Raw genomic sequence first — 19,820 nt, 5'->3', positions numbered from 1 at the left:
CCGGGAGTACCATGCAAGGCCGGATGGGGTTTGTGCTACAATTGTGGAAAGGCGGGGCATAAAGCCGCAAGTTGTCCGGAGAGGCAGAAACAAGGTGCTGGGAAGGCACAACAGACTGGTCGGGTGTTCACCACTTCAGCTATAGGTGCTGAGGGATCTGAGACACTTATTCGAGGTAACTGTGAAATAGCTGGTCAAACTTTAAATGCTTTATTTGATTCGGGAGCATCACATTCATTCATTGCATTTGAGAAAGCCCATGAGTTAGGGTTGAAGATTGTAACTTTAGGTTATGATCTAAGAGTGTACAATGCTACCCATGAAGCCACGGTAACTAGGCTAGGATGCCCGGAAGTTTCCTTTAGGTTCAAGCAGCGTGATTTTGTTCATAATTTAGTCTGCTTGCCGATGATCGGTCTTGATCTTATCTTGGGATTGGATTGGTTATCTAAGAACCATGTTCTGCTTGATTGTTCTACAAAGTCGGTGTACTTTATGCCGGAGGATACAGAAGGGCCGGTCGTGGTAAATAATTATTACTTGAATTCGATGATGGTGAACTGTTCTGGAACCGAATGTCAGGGTATCATGTTGTTAACCGCGGGTGTTTCAGGTGATGATCAAAGGTTGGAGCAAATTCCGGTTGTGTGTGAGTTTCCGAAAGTGTTTCCCGATGATATTGATGAGTTTCCACCTAACCGAGAGGTTGAGTTTGCTATTGAGTTGGTGCCCGGGGCGGGACCAATCTCAAGTGCTCCTTATAGAATGTCGCCGTTAGAGATGAACGAGCTAAAGTCTCAGTTAGAGGATTTGTTGGGAAAGAATTTCATACGACCAAGTGTCTCTCCGTGGGGTGCTCCAGTGTTACTGGTGAAGAAGAAGGATGGGAGTATGCGGCTCTGTGTGGATTACAAGCAGCTGAACAAGGTTACAATAAAGAATAAGTACCCATTGCCGAGAATTGATGATCTCATGGATCAGTTACAAGGAGCTGGAGTTTTCTCTAAGATTGATTTGCGATCCGGTTATCACCAGATAAGGGTGAGGGGTGAGGATATCCCTAAGACCGCTTTCAGAACTCGTTATGGTCATTACGAGTACACTGTGATGTCCTTTGGGTTGACGAACGCTCCTGCGGTATTCATGGATTACATGAATAGAGTCTTCCGTCTGTTTCTGGATAAATTCGTTGTTGTCTTCATTGATGACATACTAATTTATTCCAAGACTGAAGAAGAACATGCGGAACACTTGAGGACCGTGTTGCAGATTCTAAAGGAGAAGAAACTCTATGCAAAACTGTCTAAGTGTGAGTTTTGGAAGAGTGAGGTGAAGTTTTTGGGTCACGTGGTGAGTAAGAAGGGAATAGCAGTAGATCCAACTAAGGTGGAGGCTGTAATGGATTGGAAACAACCAACCACCATAACAGAGATAAGGAGTTTTCTGGGTTTAGCTGGCTATTACAGAAGGTTTATCAAGGGCTTTTCACAGATAGCGTTACCAATGACAAAGTTAACCCGCAAAGACACTCCGTTTGTTTGGACTCCTGAGTGCGAGGAGAGCTTTCAGACATTGAAGAAAAAGTTGACCACCGCACTTGTGTTAGTGTTACCCGAGCCGAATGAGCCATTTGAGGTGTATTGTGATGCCTCATTGAAGGGTTTAGGGTGCGTGCTGATGCAGCATCGTAATGTGGTGGCGTATGCCTCACGACAGTTGAGACCTCATGAAGTTAGCTACCCTACGCACAATTTGGAACTCGCTGCGGTTGTGTTTGCCTTGAAGGTGTGGAGGCATTATCTCTATGGGGTTAAGTTCCAAGTTTTCTCTGATCATAAGAGCTTGAAGTACCTCTTTGGTCAGAAAGAGCTTAATATGAGGCAGAGAATGTGGATGGAATTGTTGAAAGATTACGACTTTGAGTTGCATTACCATCCGGGAAAGGCAAACGTAGTGGCGGATGCGTTAAGCCGGAAGTCATTATATGCGGCTTGGATGATGCTTCAAGAGGAGAAGTTGCTCAAGGGATTCGAGAGTCTTAAAATTGGTGCTCGCGAAGTATCCGGAACCTTATGTTTGAGCCGATTAGAAATCTCAAGTGACTTTAAGTCCGAACTCCTAAAGGCTCATCAAAATGATGAAGCGTTATGGAAGGTGTTACCGGCTATTGAGCAAGGAAAACAGTGGAGAGTGTCGGAAGAAAAAGATGGGTTATGGAGATTCAAGGGTAGAATCATTGTGCCGGATGTTGGCACTTTGAGGCAAGATATTTTAAAGGAGGCACACAAAAGTGGATTCTCCATTCACCCGGGAAGTACTAAGATGTACCATGATTTAAAGGCGATGTTTTGGTGGCCGGGTATGAAGAATGATGTGGCGGAATATGTATCAAAGTGCTTAACTTGTCAAAAGGTAAAGATTGAACATCAAAAGCCCACCGGTATGTTGCAACCTTTAGAGATTCCACAATGGAAGTGGGAAAGTATTGCAATGGACTTTGTGTCAGGATTGCCAAGGACTAGGGCTGGTTTTGATGCTATTTGGGTGATTGTGGACCGACTGACGAAGTCAGCTCACTTTTTGCCCATTCGTATGACTTACACCCTTGAGGAGCTAGCACGGTTATACATAAAGGAGATTGTGAGACTTCATGGTGTACCTGCTACTATAATCTCTGATAGAGATCCTTGTTTCACTTCAAGGTTTTGGGGTGCATTTCAGAAAGCTTTTGGAACCCGATTAAGCTTGAGCACGGCTTACCATCCTCAAACAGATGGTCAATCTGAGAGGACGATCCAAACACTAGAGGATATGTTGAGAGCTTGTGTTTTGGACCAACCGGCGAGTTGGGATCGGTATATGCCATTAGTGGAGTTTGCATACAATAATAGTTATCATGCGAGCATCGGAATGGCTCCGTATGAGGCCTTGTATGGGAGGAAATGTCAATCTCCGCTATGTTGGTATGAGGCTGGAGAGAAAAGCTTGTTGGGGCCGGAAATGATAGCTGAGACCACCGAACAAGTCAAGAAAATCCGAGATAGGATGCTCACGGCGCAGAGTCGTCAAAAGAGTTACGCCGATCAAAGGCGAAAGCCCTTAAAATTTGAGGAAGGAGACCATGTTTTCCTTAAGGTTACTCCGACCACGGGAGTAGGTAGGGCGATTAAAGCAAAGAAGTTGAATCCTCGATACATTGGTCCATTTCAAATCCTGGAGAGGATTGGACCGGTGGCGTATCGGATGGCTCTACCACCTCATCTTTCGAACCTGCACGACGTGTTTCACGTGTCGCAGCTTCGGAAGTACACTCCTGATGCTAGCCATGTGTTAGAACTTGAGTCGGTTCAGTTAAGGGAAGATTTGACGCTTCCAGTGGCTCCGGTCAGAATTGATGATACTAGTATTAAACGGTTGCGTGAAAAAGATGTTTCACTAGTCAAAGTGGCATGGAGTCGAGGCGGTGTTGAGGAACACACTTGGGAACTTGAGTCGGAGATGCGAACGGACTATCCGCATTTATTCTCAGGTAATTGCATTTGAATTTTGTGGGCAAAATTCCCAATTAGGTGGGTAGAATGTAAAACCCGGTTAATTAACGGCTAATTAACCCATAAATGAGAATTTATTCTAGAAAGCCTAAAATGTGATTTTTATGGCTAAATGTGATAGAGGAGATTGAGACGAGAATTTTGGTACCAATTTTATAGAATTCGGACCAAGATTGGACCGAACGGGCCAAACCGGGCCAACCGGACCCAAAGTGGGCCCTTGGCCCAACATAACTAAATCAAAACCCTAGTTTTCAGCACTCTCTCTCCTCACAACACTCAAAAACACGCTGAAAAGTAGAGGGATGGGGGAAGAACACTCTCTCAACCTTCTATCTCTCACTTGATCTTCAAACCACCATAACTTTTGATCTAGAGCTCCGATTGCCGCTCTGTTTGCGGCCACGCGTTCACCGCGGAGAGCTCTACAAAACCCATACAATTAATCTTGAGGTAAGCCACGTGTTTCTGTTCGAAATTCCAGCCCTTATTTTCGAGTTTCATGGGTGAAATGTTGAGATTTTGGGTTCTTTGATGTTATAGGACCCAACTCTCTTGAAGGAGAAGGTTAATCTTGTCTCCTTGGACCTTGGGTGTGGTAAGATTCTCAACCCTAGTGTATTTTTGTTGTTTTATGATGTTTGGGTTTTGAGATGTTGTGTATGGGTATGATGGTTGTGGCTTAGGTTGTGTATGAGTGGATTTTGGAGCTTGATTGGTGATATTGAAAAGCTTGGAAAGGGTTTGGTGGTGAAAAATCTGTTCTTGAAGGTGTTGAGGCCTTGAGAGCTTGTGGATAAGTGGTTTGGAAGTGCTCCGGTGGAGCTTGGGAAATTCGGCTAAGGTATGGTTTCGGTTTCCCGTATCTAATATGTAATGTGGTAGGAAATACTTAGGCTAGAGGCCCTAAGATAGGCATTGAATGGTTGATGTTGTTAAATGATTGAGATATATGATGTGGTCATATATGTGATGATGATTATTGATGCCTTGGTGGTATGATGTATAAGAAATATGCATGTTGTGATATATGCTTGATGATTGGTTATGGTTGAATTGTGGATCGAACCATGTTGATGGTGAGTATGATGTTGATTGTGTATAATAATAATTTATTGGAATTGGTGTTGTTGAGAATTGGCATGAGGAATAGTATATGATATGTCAATGTGTTTAAGTTTGAGCCACTTGGGTGAAGTGGGGTAAAATGATGAGATAGTGATTTTGGTAAATTGTGGTAATGTGTCAATGTGTGAGTTGAGGAGGCTTGATGTTGAATTTGATACATTTTGATTGATTTCAAAGAAAAGGGATGAAATGGGCATGTTTTGATTGATTTTGAAAAGAGTTGAAAATGGTTTGTTTTGAAAATGGCATATTGTGGTTTTGTATGAAAACATGGTTTTTGGGCACACTTTGACGGGACATAACTTGGACTACGGATCCCCGTTTTGTACCAAATCTGTTTAAAAATGAAATTGGATCCGGGATGTCCATGCCGTTCGAAGAACGGGTGAAAAACGATTTAAAATGAGGAAGTTATGTCCGTTGGAAGATTGGGGTTTAAATCTGTAAATTCTGCAGCTTTTAACTTAGAAAAATTTTTAGCAGAATGACCCCTTGCGCGTGGGCACACCTGGCGCGTACGCGCCGATCTTCCAGAAAGCGCCATCCACGCGTGCGCGTGATGTGCGCGGGCGCGCCGATTGTGCTGCACCCAATGCCCAGCCATTTTCCAGAGAGTTATGCCAGAACTGTGCCAGTGATGTGCCTGGGGCACGAGAACACCCGCGCGTACGCGTGGTTGACGCGTGCGCGTCGATTGGCAGATTTTGAATCCACGCGTTAGCGTGCATGACGCTTGCGCGTCGATAAGTTTTTGAGGCCATCTACGCGTGCGCGTGGAGTGCGCGTACGCGCAGCCCTGTTTTCATCCCAAAGTTGATTTTTGAGTTTTAAAAGCCAAATCTCATACTTCTAAGCCTCCGATCTCACCATTTATGTCTTAAATCATTATGATATGCCTAGCTATTAAAAAGGGGCTAGTGAATGAGGTAACTTGTGAGTGAAGAAAGGGAAAAATGAATGATCAATGAGGATCAAGATGATTACGTGAGATGCGGAGGACGGTGGTGGAAGTGCTTGTTATGCCATGGGCCGAAAGGCTATAATTGTTAATGAAATGGCTGGTTATGGATTTAACCGTGAGCCGGAATAGCTGTGTATGCTATGAATATTGGTTGGTTCTGGACTGAACCGTGAGCCGGATGGCTGATATGGATGTTGATCCATGGATGAGAATTCATGCATGTTGGTGCTGAATTATTGATAATTGTGAATTGCACTTCCACTATCAGAGATACGAGTTTCCCTGGGTAGTAGCAGTGGCTAGCCACCACGTGCTCCAGGTTGAGACCTGACACTCTGTTGACCCTATGTCGTAAGTGTGGCCGGGCACTGTGAAAGACCCGGATGAGCTCGCCCCCGAAATATTCACCAGTGAGGGTGATGGATATGGATCATGTTTATGATCAAGTTTATAACGAGTAAAACTCGAGTTGGGGATGCACGACAGAGGGACAGTCCAATGGTTAGCGACCAGGACTTGTCGGGTTGGCTCTATAACCGACAAGATGATATCATCGGCCACTAGGGACAGGCATTCATCATATGCATACTATGTGAATTGTTTGAGATTGCCTATTTGACTGCATATTACTTGCTAATTGTCTAAATGTCTTAACTGCTCCTATTTGTATATTCTTTGTCTGATATAACTGTGTTTGATATATTACTCCTGCTGGTGGTTGGGAGGTTTGAAGGAATTGGAAAGGGAAGTATTAGTTAAACTGAAGAATCTTTAGTCAGATGCCCTTATATGGCTTAGCTTGTTTATAAGCTTTGATATTATCTGGAGGAAGTTCTAGGATTGCCTTTGGCTTTCCTCTATTTATTATGTATTATATATGTGGAAGCTGTTACCATGCTGGAGACTTCTAGATTCGCGAAGATTCCTTGTTCTTGGGGACTCCGTTTAGTTTATATGTTTTGCTTAGATACTTTTATCTCCATTAAATAATACAAACTGTGATGATTCCCCTTATGGGAGATTTTGGAGAATATGTTTTATGTATTTGTGTCCTTTGGGTTTCCTTTAGGGTTTTCCTTATTTTTATCACATGTATATATTGCTATGCTCGGACCGGTTATCTTCGCAGCCGGATTTTGAGTTTTGATATTCCTGTTTTTGACACTCCTTTGTATATATATAATCTCGCGTTGGTTATCCTTATTCGTTACGTTATCGATCGGAGTGTTGCGCTTTCGAGTTGCGATTTTTGTTTACCCCTTTTTCTATAAAGGCTCCTAGTTATAATCAATCATTCATACTACTATACGTACTAAGTTTTTATTTTAGAGGTCGTAATACCTTGCCATCTCTGAATTATGACTTAAGCATAAGACTCTGTATGGTAGGGTGTTACATATTCCACAACCAGTTTCAATTACTATTGGCATTCCAATTTAATGTTTTCTTTAATAACCATCTGTAACCCTTTCTTGCACTAAAAGAAGATCTAAAATGAGTGAAATTTTGATTTAGTTGGAATATAATGAAATAGAGCTACATTTTGGGTAAACAACTAATTAAGTTTTTTTGGAAAAAGAGTTTAAAACATAAGAACTTCTATTAAAAGTAGTTTATAAATAAATTATTTTGTATTTAGATTTATATCATAGAAGTACTTGATTTAAAGTTGTTTTAATAAATAAGAATGATAAAATAGCTTTTGACAAGGAGAGAAGTCAAATATTTTTACTTCTTCAAAAGTTCTTAAATGACTTTTTGAGAAGTTAAAAACATATTTAAAAAACTATATCAAACAACATTAATGTGACTTTTCATAAGTCAAAAACTAAAAACATAAGAAATAAAAGTTGTTTTTGAAACTTTTCAAACGGACTCATCTATTTGAAGTAAAGCATGCACCTTTTTTCTCAAAGAAGCAAAGCACATTCAATACTTTCCACAATTGTTAAAACATAGCAATTGTCTTTCTTCTTTTTCACTAATAGCGAACTAGCGAGTCAGTAACCATATTTAGCATTAACGTTTCTTATACACTTTGGCAAGTGTGTGTTAAATTCTCAAATCGATTGAAATTCCTAATTTTTTAAATTTCTAAATCAATTAATGAACACCTTAAGATATCTACCTTAGATGTCTACTCTCACCTTGATGTCGGCCAAACTCTCTTAGACCAGGATCAAGGATATCGTCACTGGCAGCGTTAGTTCTAATTTTGTCGTGCTCGTGCTCCAAATCAAGAAAAAAAGACAAGTGCAGAATTTTTTGAGTTAAGCTAATCCTTATTGTCTTTCTTACTTCCCTCATTTTCTCTTCCTCTTTCAAACTACCACCACCACCGACCCACAATAACAAAATTGTCGTTGTTCTGACAACAGTCTAGGTGCGAGAAATTCATGAGTGATCAGCAAGAATACCACAAGAATTTATCAATATGTGAGACATATTTTTTTCTTTTCCTTTTGTCTTAATGTTTTTTGCTAGCCGAAGTCTTCTCCCCATCGTTGGTGATTATCTTTTTCTTTAGAGTAAACTACTATTTTTACCCACAAAAGTTAAAAATGCTGACATATCTACCCATAAAAGAAGGAAATTACCATTCATACTCATGAAACATGGATTCCGCACAACAAAATTATCCAAACACTAAAAAATTACCTAAAAATTCCAAACTACCCTATCATCATCCGCATTATCACATCTCTCTCTCTCTCTCTCTCTCTCTCTCTCTCTCTCATCCGCATTATCACATTACTCTCTCTCTCTCTCTCTCTCTCTCTCTCTCTCTCTCTCTCTGAAACATGCGTATTGTTATAACAGAGGCACTAACAACAGTATCAGAACACATCAAATAGAGAAAAACCAAAAACCGATTGAGTCGATGCAACCATTTCGTCTCTGCTCCTTTTCATATTCTCCAACAACAACAATAACAGCACCAGCAACAATGATGAAGAGGTAACAAAAAATGACATAAGAGATGAAGGGTCTGAAGGGTACCATTGCAGAATTAGGTGTTGAAGTCATCGGTGATGGTTCCTCAGCAAACTCCCCGTCCTCTGGTTCTCTGATAATAACTACCACCAATGGATGAAATTCTCCTTCAATTTTCTTGCAAAGTACGGAGTCCAGTCCTCATCAGAGACTGCGTCCTCACGTTCTGCAACGTCGGTTCGTCTTCGTTGATGGAAGTTGTGCGACGGTGCTGATGGTTGGTGAATTGAAGTTGTAGATGATGGAGATCGCACGACATTGCTTCAGGAAGTCTAGCAAGTTTAAGATTTTTGGAGGTAGAGATAGGATTTGATTTTTGGCAAAGCAGATCGGGAGTGGGAGAATGTCAGAGGCATTGGAAGGTGGAGAGAAAGGTGTAGTGGTGGTGATTGTGGGTCTCTTGGCCGCTGCGGTAGCGTTGAGGGAGGGCGGCAACAGAGGTCCATTGTGAAGAGAGGTGGAAATGAGAAAAATGGAAAATAGAAAAAATAAAAAAAGGGAATACAAAGAAAGAGGGGGGATGATGCTAGTAGTGGTGAAGATAAGTGTAATTTAAAATATTAAGGTGATTTTTAGTGTTTGAATAATTTTATTGTGTGAAACCTATGTTTCATGAGTACAAATGATAATTTTTTCCTTCTGTGGATAAATATTGAGCATTTTTAATTTTCGTAAATAGAAATAGTAGTTTATTCTTTTCTTTAATGTCTATGTATTATTCTTGTAACAGCCCAGACCACCCGCTAGCACGATATTATCCGCTTTGGCACATAAGGCCTCACGGTTTTGTCTTTGACAATAGGGATGATAGCCGAAGCCCCCTACACTCACTTGTCAAAACGCGTCATGCTAGGAAGAGGTATCCACACCCTTATAAGGCATGTTTCGTTTTCCTCCCCAACCGATGTGGGACCTTACAATCCATCCCCTAAGGGAGCCCAGCGCCCTCGCTAGCACATCGATCCGGGCTCCGTCTCTGATACCATCTGTAACAGCCCAGACCACCCGCTAGCATGATATTGTCCGCTTTAGCACACAAGGCCTCACGGTTTTGCCTTTGACGATAGGAATGATAGCCGAAACCCCCACACTCACTCGTCAAAATGCGTTATGCTAAGGAGAAGTATCCACACCCTTATAAGGTATGCTTCGTTCCCCTCCCCAACTGATGTGGGACCTTACAATCCACCCCCCTAAGGGAGCCCAGCGCCCTCGCTGGCACATCGATCCGGGCTCCGGCTCTGATACCATCTGTAACAGCCCAGACCACCCGCTAGCACGATATTGTCCGCTTTGACACACAAAGCCTCACGGTTTTGCCTTTGACGATAGGGATGATAGCCGAAGCCCCCCACACTCACTCGTCAAAACGCGTTATGCTAGAGAAAAGTATCCACACCTTATAAGGCATGCTTCGTTCCCCCTCCCCAACCGATGTGAAACCTTACAATCCATATATGTTTCATTTAAACTTTATAACACTTTTTATTTTTTCCAATATATTTAGATTAGAAAATACGAGTATTTCATAGTTTCTATAAAAGTTAAAATTTTTCGTAAATTTGTGCCAATTACTACAAGTATTTATTTTTTATATTTGTTCGTCCTTACCTTACTCATTTCATTGTTTTAATTTGTATTTAAAACAAAATCTTTAGATCAATCAAAATCATAATTATAACGAATGATATTTGTTTTAATAGTTGTCTTTATTGTTACCTTATCATTAACATTAATGTTTGTCAATCAATATTTCTATCTATAGAAATAAAATAATGATATTTTAATTATTTTTAGAAAAGTTATTTATTATTATTATTATTATTGTCTTTTGAAATTATTTTTATTAACAATAAACGTTTGTAATAGTTTAGGCAAAGTAAAACAAGTAAGAGAAAGATATTTCTCAATTAAATTTGCATAATGATCCCTTATATTTACAATTTTTATTAATTTGGTCTTCTAAATTTTAATTGCACTTTAGTAGTCTTGAAGATTGAGTTCAGACAATATAATAATTTTTTAATTCTTTTTTGACATTAATTTAGTAAATATAAAAATAATCTAACACTTTTATTTTCGTTTGGTGTGAAATGACATCTTCGTTTAATGTCTAATAACGATCGAAATGACGCCACTTTAATTCTGGTGGAAATCTAAAATATTTTCTGTACATTATGATCAAACACAAACAATCTTTTTTTGGTTGTCATTGGATGTCAAACAAAAACGTTGTTTTTTTACATTAATCCAGTGTAATAAAGAGTGCCAGAATGAGTTAGCGTGAATCTAAAAATCATTATAATATTTGAAACTCAATCTCAGATAGACATGGCAACAGGTACCCACGGGGTGGGGACATGCCCCTCACCCTCACCCTCTGCCTCCATATTTAGTCTCTGTCCTGTATCGTCTCCACAATGAGTAACGGAGACCCCATATTCGCCGGAGACCAAAAACTCTACGGATATCTACAAATTTTTAAAAAAAATTAAAAAATAAAAAAAACTAAATAATCCTCTGTTGTCATTACAAACATCATGTCCATAGTCTTTAAAGACATTAACAACAACAAACATTTAGTATCAAACATATCCATAAAATATCTAAAGTACCAAACATATCCAAAAATTATAAAACATAATTCATCACATTGGAAAATCCTCAAACCTTTTTTCATGATGTAGTGGTAATGATGGTAAATTTCGATTTGTTTGAATCTTACATAAAAAAAACAATACAATTAAAAGTTAAAATCATAAAATAAATCAAGAATTAGTCAATGAAGACTTTTCAATATTTTTTTTTATTTTCTAAGTTATTTTCTAAGCTGAATTACTCGATGCATCAGGGGAAGACATTCTATAAAATCACAAAACAAAACTATAATCACATACACACAACAATCCACAATAAATCACATAAATCAAAATACAGAGAACAATATATAGAACAATTAACAAAAAATCACAAAAATTAAATCACACATATCACAAAAAACACATAAATTACAGAAATCACAAATATAAATTATAACTATAATTATAATTATAATTAATCTAATTCACAGAAATTATAACACTGCTATTGTAACTAACAAAGAATCAGAATAAAAAATTATAACATAAGCACATAAATTACATAAATCACAGAATTCACAAAGAATCACATAAATCATAAAAATCAGAGTCAGCATCAGAAATATAAGTTATAATTACTGTAACTCCAGGAATTATAACAAATGCTTCAAAAATCAAAATCAAAGTAAATAATGAAAATTTTAGAGTTCACACTTCACAGAACCGACTTACCCAACAGAAAAGAGGTGCAGACCAACGAAGACCAATAAAGGCCGGCGATTTACCCGCGAAGACCGGGAAAGACGCGACGACCGGTGATGCGACGACGAGAAGACGCTCTGACACGAATACGGCGAAAATGACAAACACCTTAAGACGGCGAGGATTCAAGGACGCACTCTCTAGTGCGATGAGCGTGACGGTAACCTCGAGAGGTGGCGATGAAGGACTAAGGGGGTGGAAGGTGGTGGTGAGGGGTTGGAAGGTGGAGGTCCGCGGTGGTGACTGTGCGTGCGTTCGTGAGAGGAAAGGCTAATGGTTTGAGAATGAAAAGTCGGAAGAGTTTAAATTTTGAGAGTGACAATTAGAATTAACTCCCAATCTCATATATAGTATATATAATAGAGAATATTTTAGACTTTTTATATATACGGAAATTAAACAGTTAGTAAAAACCTCTATTTCTGTCTTTATCTCATATGTTATACAGACTCCATCTCCCATTTTTGCAGGTACAAAATTGTTCCCATAACCACCATGGACAGGTAAATCTCCAGATACCCACCTCGCAGGGTTTTTGCCATCCCTAAATTCTCATATACTCTATCTCGGACTAATATAATGCAGTTAAAATCCGAAAAAAGTAAATGGATAAAAACCCTAAATTTGAAAGACTACTAAGGTCAAAAGTCATGTTCATTCAGACTTGTGAGAGAAGCAATATACTAATTACTATATATTGCGAGTGCTGACACGACGGAAGAGTGAAGACCAACAACTGAACAACATAATGCACTGTGCACATACACACACAAAACACAAAAACTCCCATAACCACTAAGCATTTGACTCCCCCCCAATTTCCCTTTCTCTAAACACGGTCTTCTTCTCCTTCGCTCAGGTTTTAGGGTTTTTATTTTTCTTTCTTTCATCATCTTCCTCTCAAAGAAGAAAACATTCTACCATCCCAACGCCACCATGCATCACCCTGACTACAACCATCGTCAGCCACCGCCATTTCGCCGCCACTTCTCGAAGCCAATCGATTTTCACCCTAACCACTACCGTCCGCCGGGACCTCCAAATCCCACCGCCTTCCAGGCTCCCAATTTCGTTCTCCACCTCCGCCGCGGCCGCCGCCATCTCCGCCGCGACCTCATAAACTCGATCATCTCCCAGTGCCCTTCCAAACCACAATCTTTCTCAATTTTGCCCTATTCCTCCGACCATAACTACCACAGCCGTTCCTCGTCCACCGTCGATGCGGCGATCCTCAATTTCCTTCAGTGGGTGGACACGCTCAACGCCGTTGCGTATCTCTGGGAAACGCGCCTCGACGGCATGCACGACCTAACTCCGGAGCTGAAGTCCAATGTGATGGTCCCTTCCGACGAGGACGAACTCTATTCTCGGCTACGCGCTGTCTTCGCGCGTCACGTGAAGAGTCTCATGCAAGAAGCGAAGGAATTGAAGCGTTGGGAAGGGGAGAGTGAGCGATTAACGAAGGAGATCGCGGGCATGGAGCCACAGAAGAAGAACAAACATTATCAAGTTGGGGAATTTTTTCAGATGAATGAGAATAAGAAAAGGTTTGAGGAAGAGAAAAATCTTGTGGAACGGAGGGTGAGGGAATTTCGGTGCGCCATGGAGTGCCTACTGAAGCTTCTAGAAGAGAAGGGTGGTGTTGATGAGGAAAGGAATGAAGGGGTTACTGGTAATTATTATTATCATGATTATGATTATGATGCTGTGTTTAGGTTTGATGGAAGGTTGAATTGGAAGAGGGTTCACAGTATTATCATGAGGGAGCGTCGTAGACTTGAGGAGGGTTTGCCAATTTACGCTTACCGGAGGGATATTCTTCACGACATTCATCATCAGCAGGTATCTTACTCTAGAAATTTCAGAATCAAAAGAAATGCTACATGCACAAAAAAAAAAAAAAAAACATCCATCATGTATTTGTGGATAAATATATTAAACTCATTTTCAATGTGTATTTTATATTATAACATTTATTCTATGTTGATTTGGTAGCTAAGAGTTTTTTTTACATAGCATAATCGTAAAAAAGAAGTGAATTTTTAAAATTTTAGTTTGCACTTATGTTTGAGGAGGACTAGGGAAAAAATAGATAAATCATAATGTGTGTATTTTTTTTGTGATTTTAAAATGGCAACTGCAGTTACGGAAGCCGTTTTTGTGCGGAAAATAAAGGAAAGAAAGGAGCGATTTTTGGAGCATTGGCTAGTGTAGTCTCCTGTTGCTGTTTAGAATTTTTCGTTTGAGGAAATTACAGTCTAAAGTGAACTTGCTATTTAAAAGCGAAATTTTTGCAAATTTCAGTTTTTTATTAAAAGTTCTATACATAATTTTTTATTTTTGAGCCTTATATATCTCTTGTGATTTGGGGTTGCTCTTACTAGTGTTGTGTTTAAACAGATAACGGTATTGGTTGGAGAGACTGGTTCTGGAAAGAGTACTCAGCTGGTACAGTTTCTTGCGGATTCAGGTGTAGGAGCTGCTGAGTCGATTATATGCACCCAACCCCGAAAAATCGCTGCCAGATCATTAGCTCAAAGAGTACAGGAAGAAAGCAATGGATGTTATGAAGGCAATGCGATCAATAGTTATTCGACATTTTCATCCTTGAATGAGTTTGATTCTAAAATAACATTCATGACAGACCACTGTTTATTGCAGCATTACATGGCTGATAAGAATTTGTCTGGGGTCTCATGCATTATAGTTGATGAGGCTCATGAAAGGAGCTTAAACACTGATCTGTTGTTGGCATTGATCAAGAATTTACTCTGTAGAAGGGTTGAAATGCGGCTTATCATTATGTCTGCCACAGCTGATGCAAAGCAGCTGTCTGAATACTTCTATAGTTGTCGAATTGTTCATGTGCTCGGAAGAAGCTTTCCCGTGGATGTGAAATATGTTCCTTCTGACTATGCAGGACATTCTGAGTCTGGCATTGCCCCTTACGTTTCTGATGTTGTCAGAATGGCAATCGAGATTCACAAAACAGAGGAAGAGGGCACTATTCTTGCATTTTTGACCTCACAGATAGAAGTGGAATGGGCGTGTGACAACTTTGAAGCTCTGTCTGCAGTTGCTTTGCCCTTACATGGGAAACTTTTGCCCGGTGAGCAATTTCATGTTTTCCAGAACTATCCTGGAAAAAGGAAAGTGATATTTGCAACCAATCTTGCTGAGACATCTCTCACAATTCCTGGGGTTAAGTATGTGATAGATTCTGGTTTGATTAAAGATAGTCGATATGATCCTGGCAGTGGGATGAATGTTCTTAAGGTTTGTTGGATTAGCCAAAGCTCTGCTAATCAACGGGCTGGCCGTGCTGGGAGGACTGAACCTGGTCGGTGCTATAGATTGTACTCTGAAGCTGATTATCAGTGCATGGAACAAAATCAAGAACCTGAAATTAGAAGAGTGCATCTTGGTGTTGCAGTTTTGAGGATCCTTGCTTTAGGGGTGAAGAATGTGCAGGAGTTTGATTTTGTTGATGCTCCAAGTCAAAGCTCCATTGAGATGGCTATCCGGAATCTAATCCTCTTAGGAGTCATTCAAATGAAGAATAATGTTATTGAATTAACAAATGAAGGTAGGTACCTCGTAAGAATGGGGATTGAACCTAGGCTTGGTAAACTGATTCTTGGCTGTCTTCATCATACACTGGGTAGAGAAGGCATTGTCCTTGCTGCCTTGATGGCTAATGCTAGCAGCATATTCTGCAGAGTTGGTAGTGAAAAGGATAAGCAAAGATCTGATTGTCTTAAAATGCAATTTTGCCATTGTGATGGCGACCTCTTTACCCTTCTTTCTGTGTACAAGGAATGGGAGGGTTTGCCTCGGGAGAGGAGGAACCAGTGGTGTTGGGAAAATAGTATCAATGCCAAATCTATGAGGAGATGCCAAGACACAATTTTAGAGCTAGAATCCTGTCTTGAGCGTGAACTTAACCTTGTTGTTCCCAGTTACTGGCGTTGGACACCCCAAATGCCCGCCGAATGTGATATGTATCTGAAAAGGGTTATACTGTCCTCCCTTCCTGAGAATGTAGCCATGTACTCTGGATGCAAGCAACTTGGTTATGAAGTGGCACAAACTGGACAACATGTTCAGCTTCATCCATCTTGTTCATTGCTTGTATTTGCTCAGAAACCTAGTTGGGTGGTTTTTAGCGAGCTTCTTTCACATTCTAATCAATATTTGGTCTGTGTAAGTGCTTTTGATTTTGAATCATTGCACAGCCTTGACCCTCCTCCCTTGTTCGATGTGTGCAATATGGAAAAGCGGAAATTGGAAACCAGGACATTGTCTGGTTTTTGTTGTACTCTTCTCAAGAAATTTTGTGGAAAAGGCAACAGTAATTTGATTAGTCTTGTGTCACGCATACGGAAAATTTGTGAGGATGAACGAATTTCCATTGAAGTTAATGTTGACCACAATGACATTCAGTTATATGCCACATCACATGATATGGAAACAGCCGTTCAATATGTAAATGAGGTTTTAGAATGTGAGAAAAAGTGGTTACGTACCGAGTGTATTGAAAAATGTTTGTATCATGGGTCTGGTTTCTCACCTATAGCTTTGTTTGGCTCCGGTGCAGAAATTAAGCATTTAGAACTTGGGAAGCGTTCCCTGAGTGTTGACGTTTGTCACCCAAACACAGATGCAATTGAAGACAAACAGCTCCTGATGTTTTTGGAGAAGAATACCTCAGCAAGTGTCTGTTCTGTCCACAAGTACACATGCACTGGGAGGGATGTTGAGGACAGGGAAAAGTGGGGCAGGATTACATTTCTTTCCCCGGATGCTGCTTTAAGAGCTGCTGAGCTAGATGGTGAAGAGTTTTGTGGCTCTCCTTTGAAAATTTCTCACTCACAAACAGCTTCTGGAGATAAATCATTTTTGTTTCCTGCCGTCAAAGCAAAAATCTTTTGGCCTCGTAGGCTTAGCAAGGGGGTTGCGATAGTTAAATGTGACATAAAGGATGTTGACATCATGTTGAGAGATTTCTATAACCTTTCTATAGGAGGAAGGTATGTACGGTGTGAACCTGGTAGAAAGGATGTGGATAGTGTGGTGGTAAGTGGGTTTGACAAGGAGCTCTCAGATGCTGAAATTTTAGATGTAGTAAGAAATGCTACAAGTATAAGGATTTCAGACTTTTTCTTGATTAGAGGAGATGCTGTTGGGAATCCACCAGTCAGTGCCTGTGAAGAGGCGCTTCTTAAAGAAATTTCCCCCTTTATGCCCAAGAAAGATCCCCATATTAACTCTTGTCGGGTTCAAGTCTTCCAACCTGAGCCCAGGGATGTATCCATGAGAGCTTTAATCACGTTTGATGGAAGACTACATTTAGAGGCAGCGAAAGCTTTAGAGCAAATTGAGGGAAAGGTGTTGCCAGGATGTCTTTCATGGCAGAAGATAAAATGTCAGCGCGTCTTCCATAGCTCCTTGATAGTTCCTCTGCCAGTGTACCGTGTAATTAGGGAAGAATTGGAGAAAATACTTGAAAGCTTCAGTAAATTGAAGGGTATTTCATTATTTTGTATCTTTTCTTCCTTGGATGTTTGTAACCCATCTTTCTATGCCTCTTTTTGACATTCTAAGCATTTTACTCGTAAAGTACACGCCACAACTTGATATGTTCTATGCTCTGATTTTTTTCCCTCAATTCCATTGTTCCATTGTGCTGATAGACTTTTATTTTTATTTTTATTATTTTAACCAAAAGGAATGGAGCTTTGGAACAATGGTTTAGTTGCTTCCATAAAGTCACATGTTCAAGTCCTGGAATCAGCTATTGGTTCTTGTGTCTGGGATGCCTACATTATACCCTTGGTTTGCTTCTTCCTAAGACCTTGCATAAGCCGGGACTTGTGCACTATATCCAATTTAGTTTCCTAAAATGTTCTCATCCGTAGATTTGAATATACTTACCTACTTAGATTTCCAGGGTTCTGCCTCAGAAAAGGATGACGACAAAAATGAAGTAGAAATCAGTAGTGCATTTTGATCATTGGTCCGATATGTGCATGTCTATGAATTTGATCATTTGTTCTTTATTAACATTTCATTGTTTTATCTTTGTTTGCAAGTTAAATCCACTATCATTACTATGTTGCTGAGTTCCTTTAATATTGGTGTATGTATTTATTTATTTGTTTTACACTACAGTTTGAGTGCTGACAGTTATCAGTTTTGTTGGATTAAGGTGTTGAATGTAGACTGGAAAAGACTTCCAATGGTTCCCAGAGATTGAAAATTACAGCAAATGCCACACAGACAGTAGCAGAAGTTCGGAGACCTTTCGAAGAATTATCAAGAGGGAAAAGAATCGACCATGCCAGCCTCACCCCTGCAGTTGTGCAACTCTTGCTCTCGAGAGAGGGCTTTAATCTCAAAAGCTCATTGCAGCAGGAGACAGGAACTTACATTCTTATTGACAGGTACAACCTGAGTGTACGTGTGTTTGGGCCCCCAGACAAGGTTTGCTTGGCTCAGCAGAAACTGATTCAATCCCTACTCTCTTTCCATGAGGCAAAGCAATTGGAAATCCATCTGAGGGGCCGGGATCTACCTCCTGACTTAATGAAGCAGGTGGTGAAGCAATTTGGACCAGATCTTAGTGGATTGAAAGTGAAGGTACCTGGGGCAGATCTTGTACTAAACATACGCCGCCAGATAATCTATCTTCGTGGCAACAAGGAGTTGAAACAAAAAGTAGAGGAGTTCATTTTTGAGATCGTGCGTTCTAGTCATCGTGCTGTTGAGGGATTGGGCACCGGACCTAGTTGCCCAATTTGCTTGTGTGAGGTTGAGGATGGATATCTGCTTGAAGGTTGTTGTCACTTATTCTGCCGTTCATGCCTGGTGGATCAATGCGAATCTGCTATAAGAAACCAAGGTACTTTCCCGATATGTTGTGCTCGGGAGGGCTGTGGAGATCCCATTCTGGTCACAGATTTGAAGGCTCTCTTACTGGGTGACAAGTTGGAGGAACTTTTCAGGGCTTCTTTGGGATCTTTTGTGGCATCCAGTGGGGGAACATACAGATTTTGCCCGTCACCTGACTGCCCCTCCGTTTATCGAGTTGCTGATCCTGGGACAGCCGGCGAGCCATTTGTATGCGGGGCATGTTATTCAGAAACTTGTACAAGGTGCCACTTGGAGTATCATCCGTACATATCGTGCGATCAATATCGGGAATTCAAGGATGACCCCGACTCATCGCTGAAGGCATGGTGCAGCGGTAAAGAACATGTTAAGCGGTGCCCATCTTGTGGGTATACAATTGAGAAGGTAGATGGTTGCAACCATATTGAGTGCAAGTGTGGGAAGCATGTGTGCTGGGTTTGCTTGGAATTCTTTGGAAGTAGTGATAATTGCTATGACCATTTGAGAAATATACACATGGCCATCATTTGAGTAATGCTGTAATTTATATACCGAGAATGCCTTGTTCTAGTTTGTGCATATTGTAAATTGGCGTAGGAATGTGTACAGCTTACTTTAACTTCTTTGAATGTAAATAATAGTATTCAGTTACCAGAGCTAGATGGTAGAAGCCTCACTTTCCTTGTTCTTCGGCTTCTGTATAACGTAATAATGACGTCATTTAGCTCTAAAACAGTTCAATTGGACCGTTATATGGCTTTACCTAAGCAATCTAGAATTACAGTTGAGTAAAGATGTATTTTCTTAGTAGATACTCCTAAACGTTTTCTTAAATTTTCATGTAGTATTTACTATTTAGTAAGATGTTTGAAAATATCTTGGATATTATATCAATACTCTCAACAGGTTTATATGAACACAAACAGAGCGCGTAACTCTTGTTTGGCGTCTGAG

At 40.2% G+C, this 19,820-nt stretch overlaps 1 protein-coding gene across 1 annotated transcript; it reads left to right on the top strand.

The window, feature by feature from the left end:
* Positions 1–12,715: 12,715 nt before the first annotated feature.
* LOC130954761 (ATP-dependent RNA helicase DEAH11, chloroplastic-like) lies at positions 12,716–19,667 on the top strand. Its single transcript, XM_057881527.1, has 3 exons — positions 12,716–13,817; positions 14,376–17,502; positions 18,184–19,667. The coding sequence occupies exons 1-3, from the start codon at positions 12,912–12,914 to the stop codon at positions 19,395–19,397; spliced, it is 5,247 nt and encodes a 1,748-aa protein (XP_057737510.1). The 5' UTR covers positions 12,716–12,911; the 3' UTR covers positions 19,398–19,667.
* The last annotated feature ends 153 nt before the right edge of the window (positions 19,668–19,820 follow it).

The sequence above is a fragment of the Arachis stenosperma genome, chromosome 10 (assembly GCF_014773155.1).
Source record: "Arachis stenosperma cultivar V10309 chromosome 10, arast.V10309.gnm1.PFL2, whole genome shotgun sequence".
Taxonomy (NCBI): domain Eukaryota; kingdom Viridiplantae; phylum Streptophyta; class Magnoliopsida; order Fabales; family Fabaceae; genus Arachis; species Arachis stenosperma.
The sequence above is the reverse complement of the archived record's forward strand: the minus strand, read 5'-3'. Positions and strand labels throughout refer to the sequence as shown.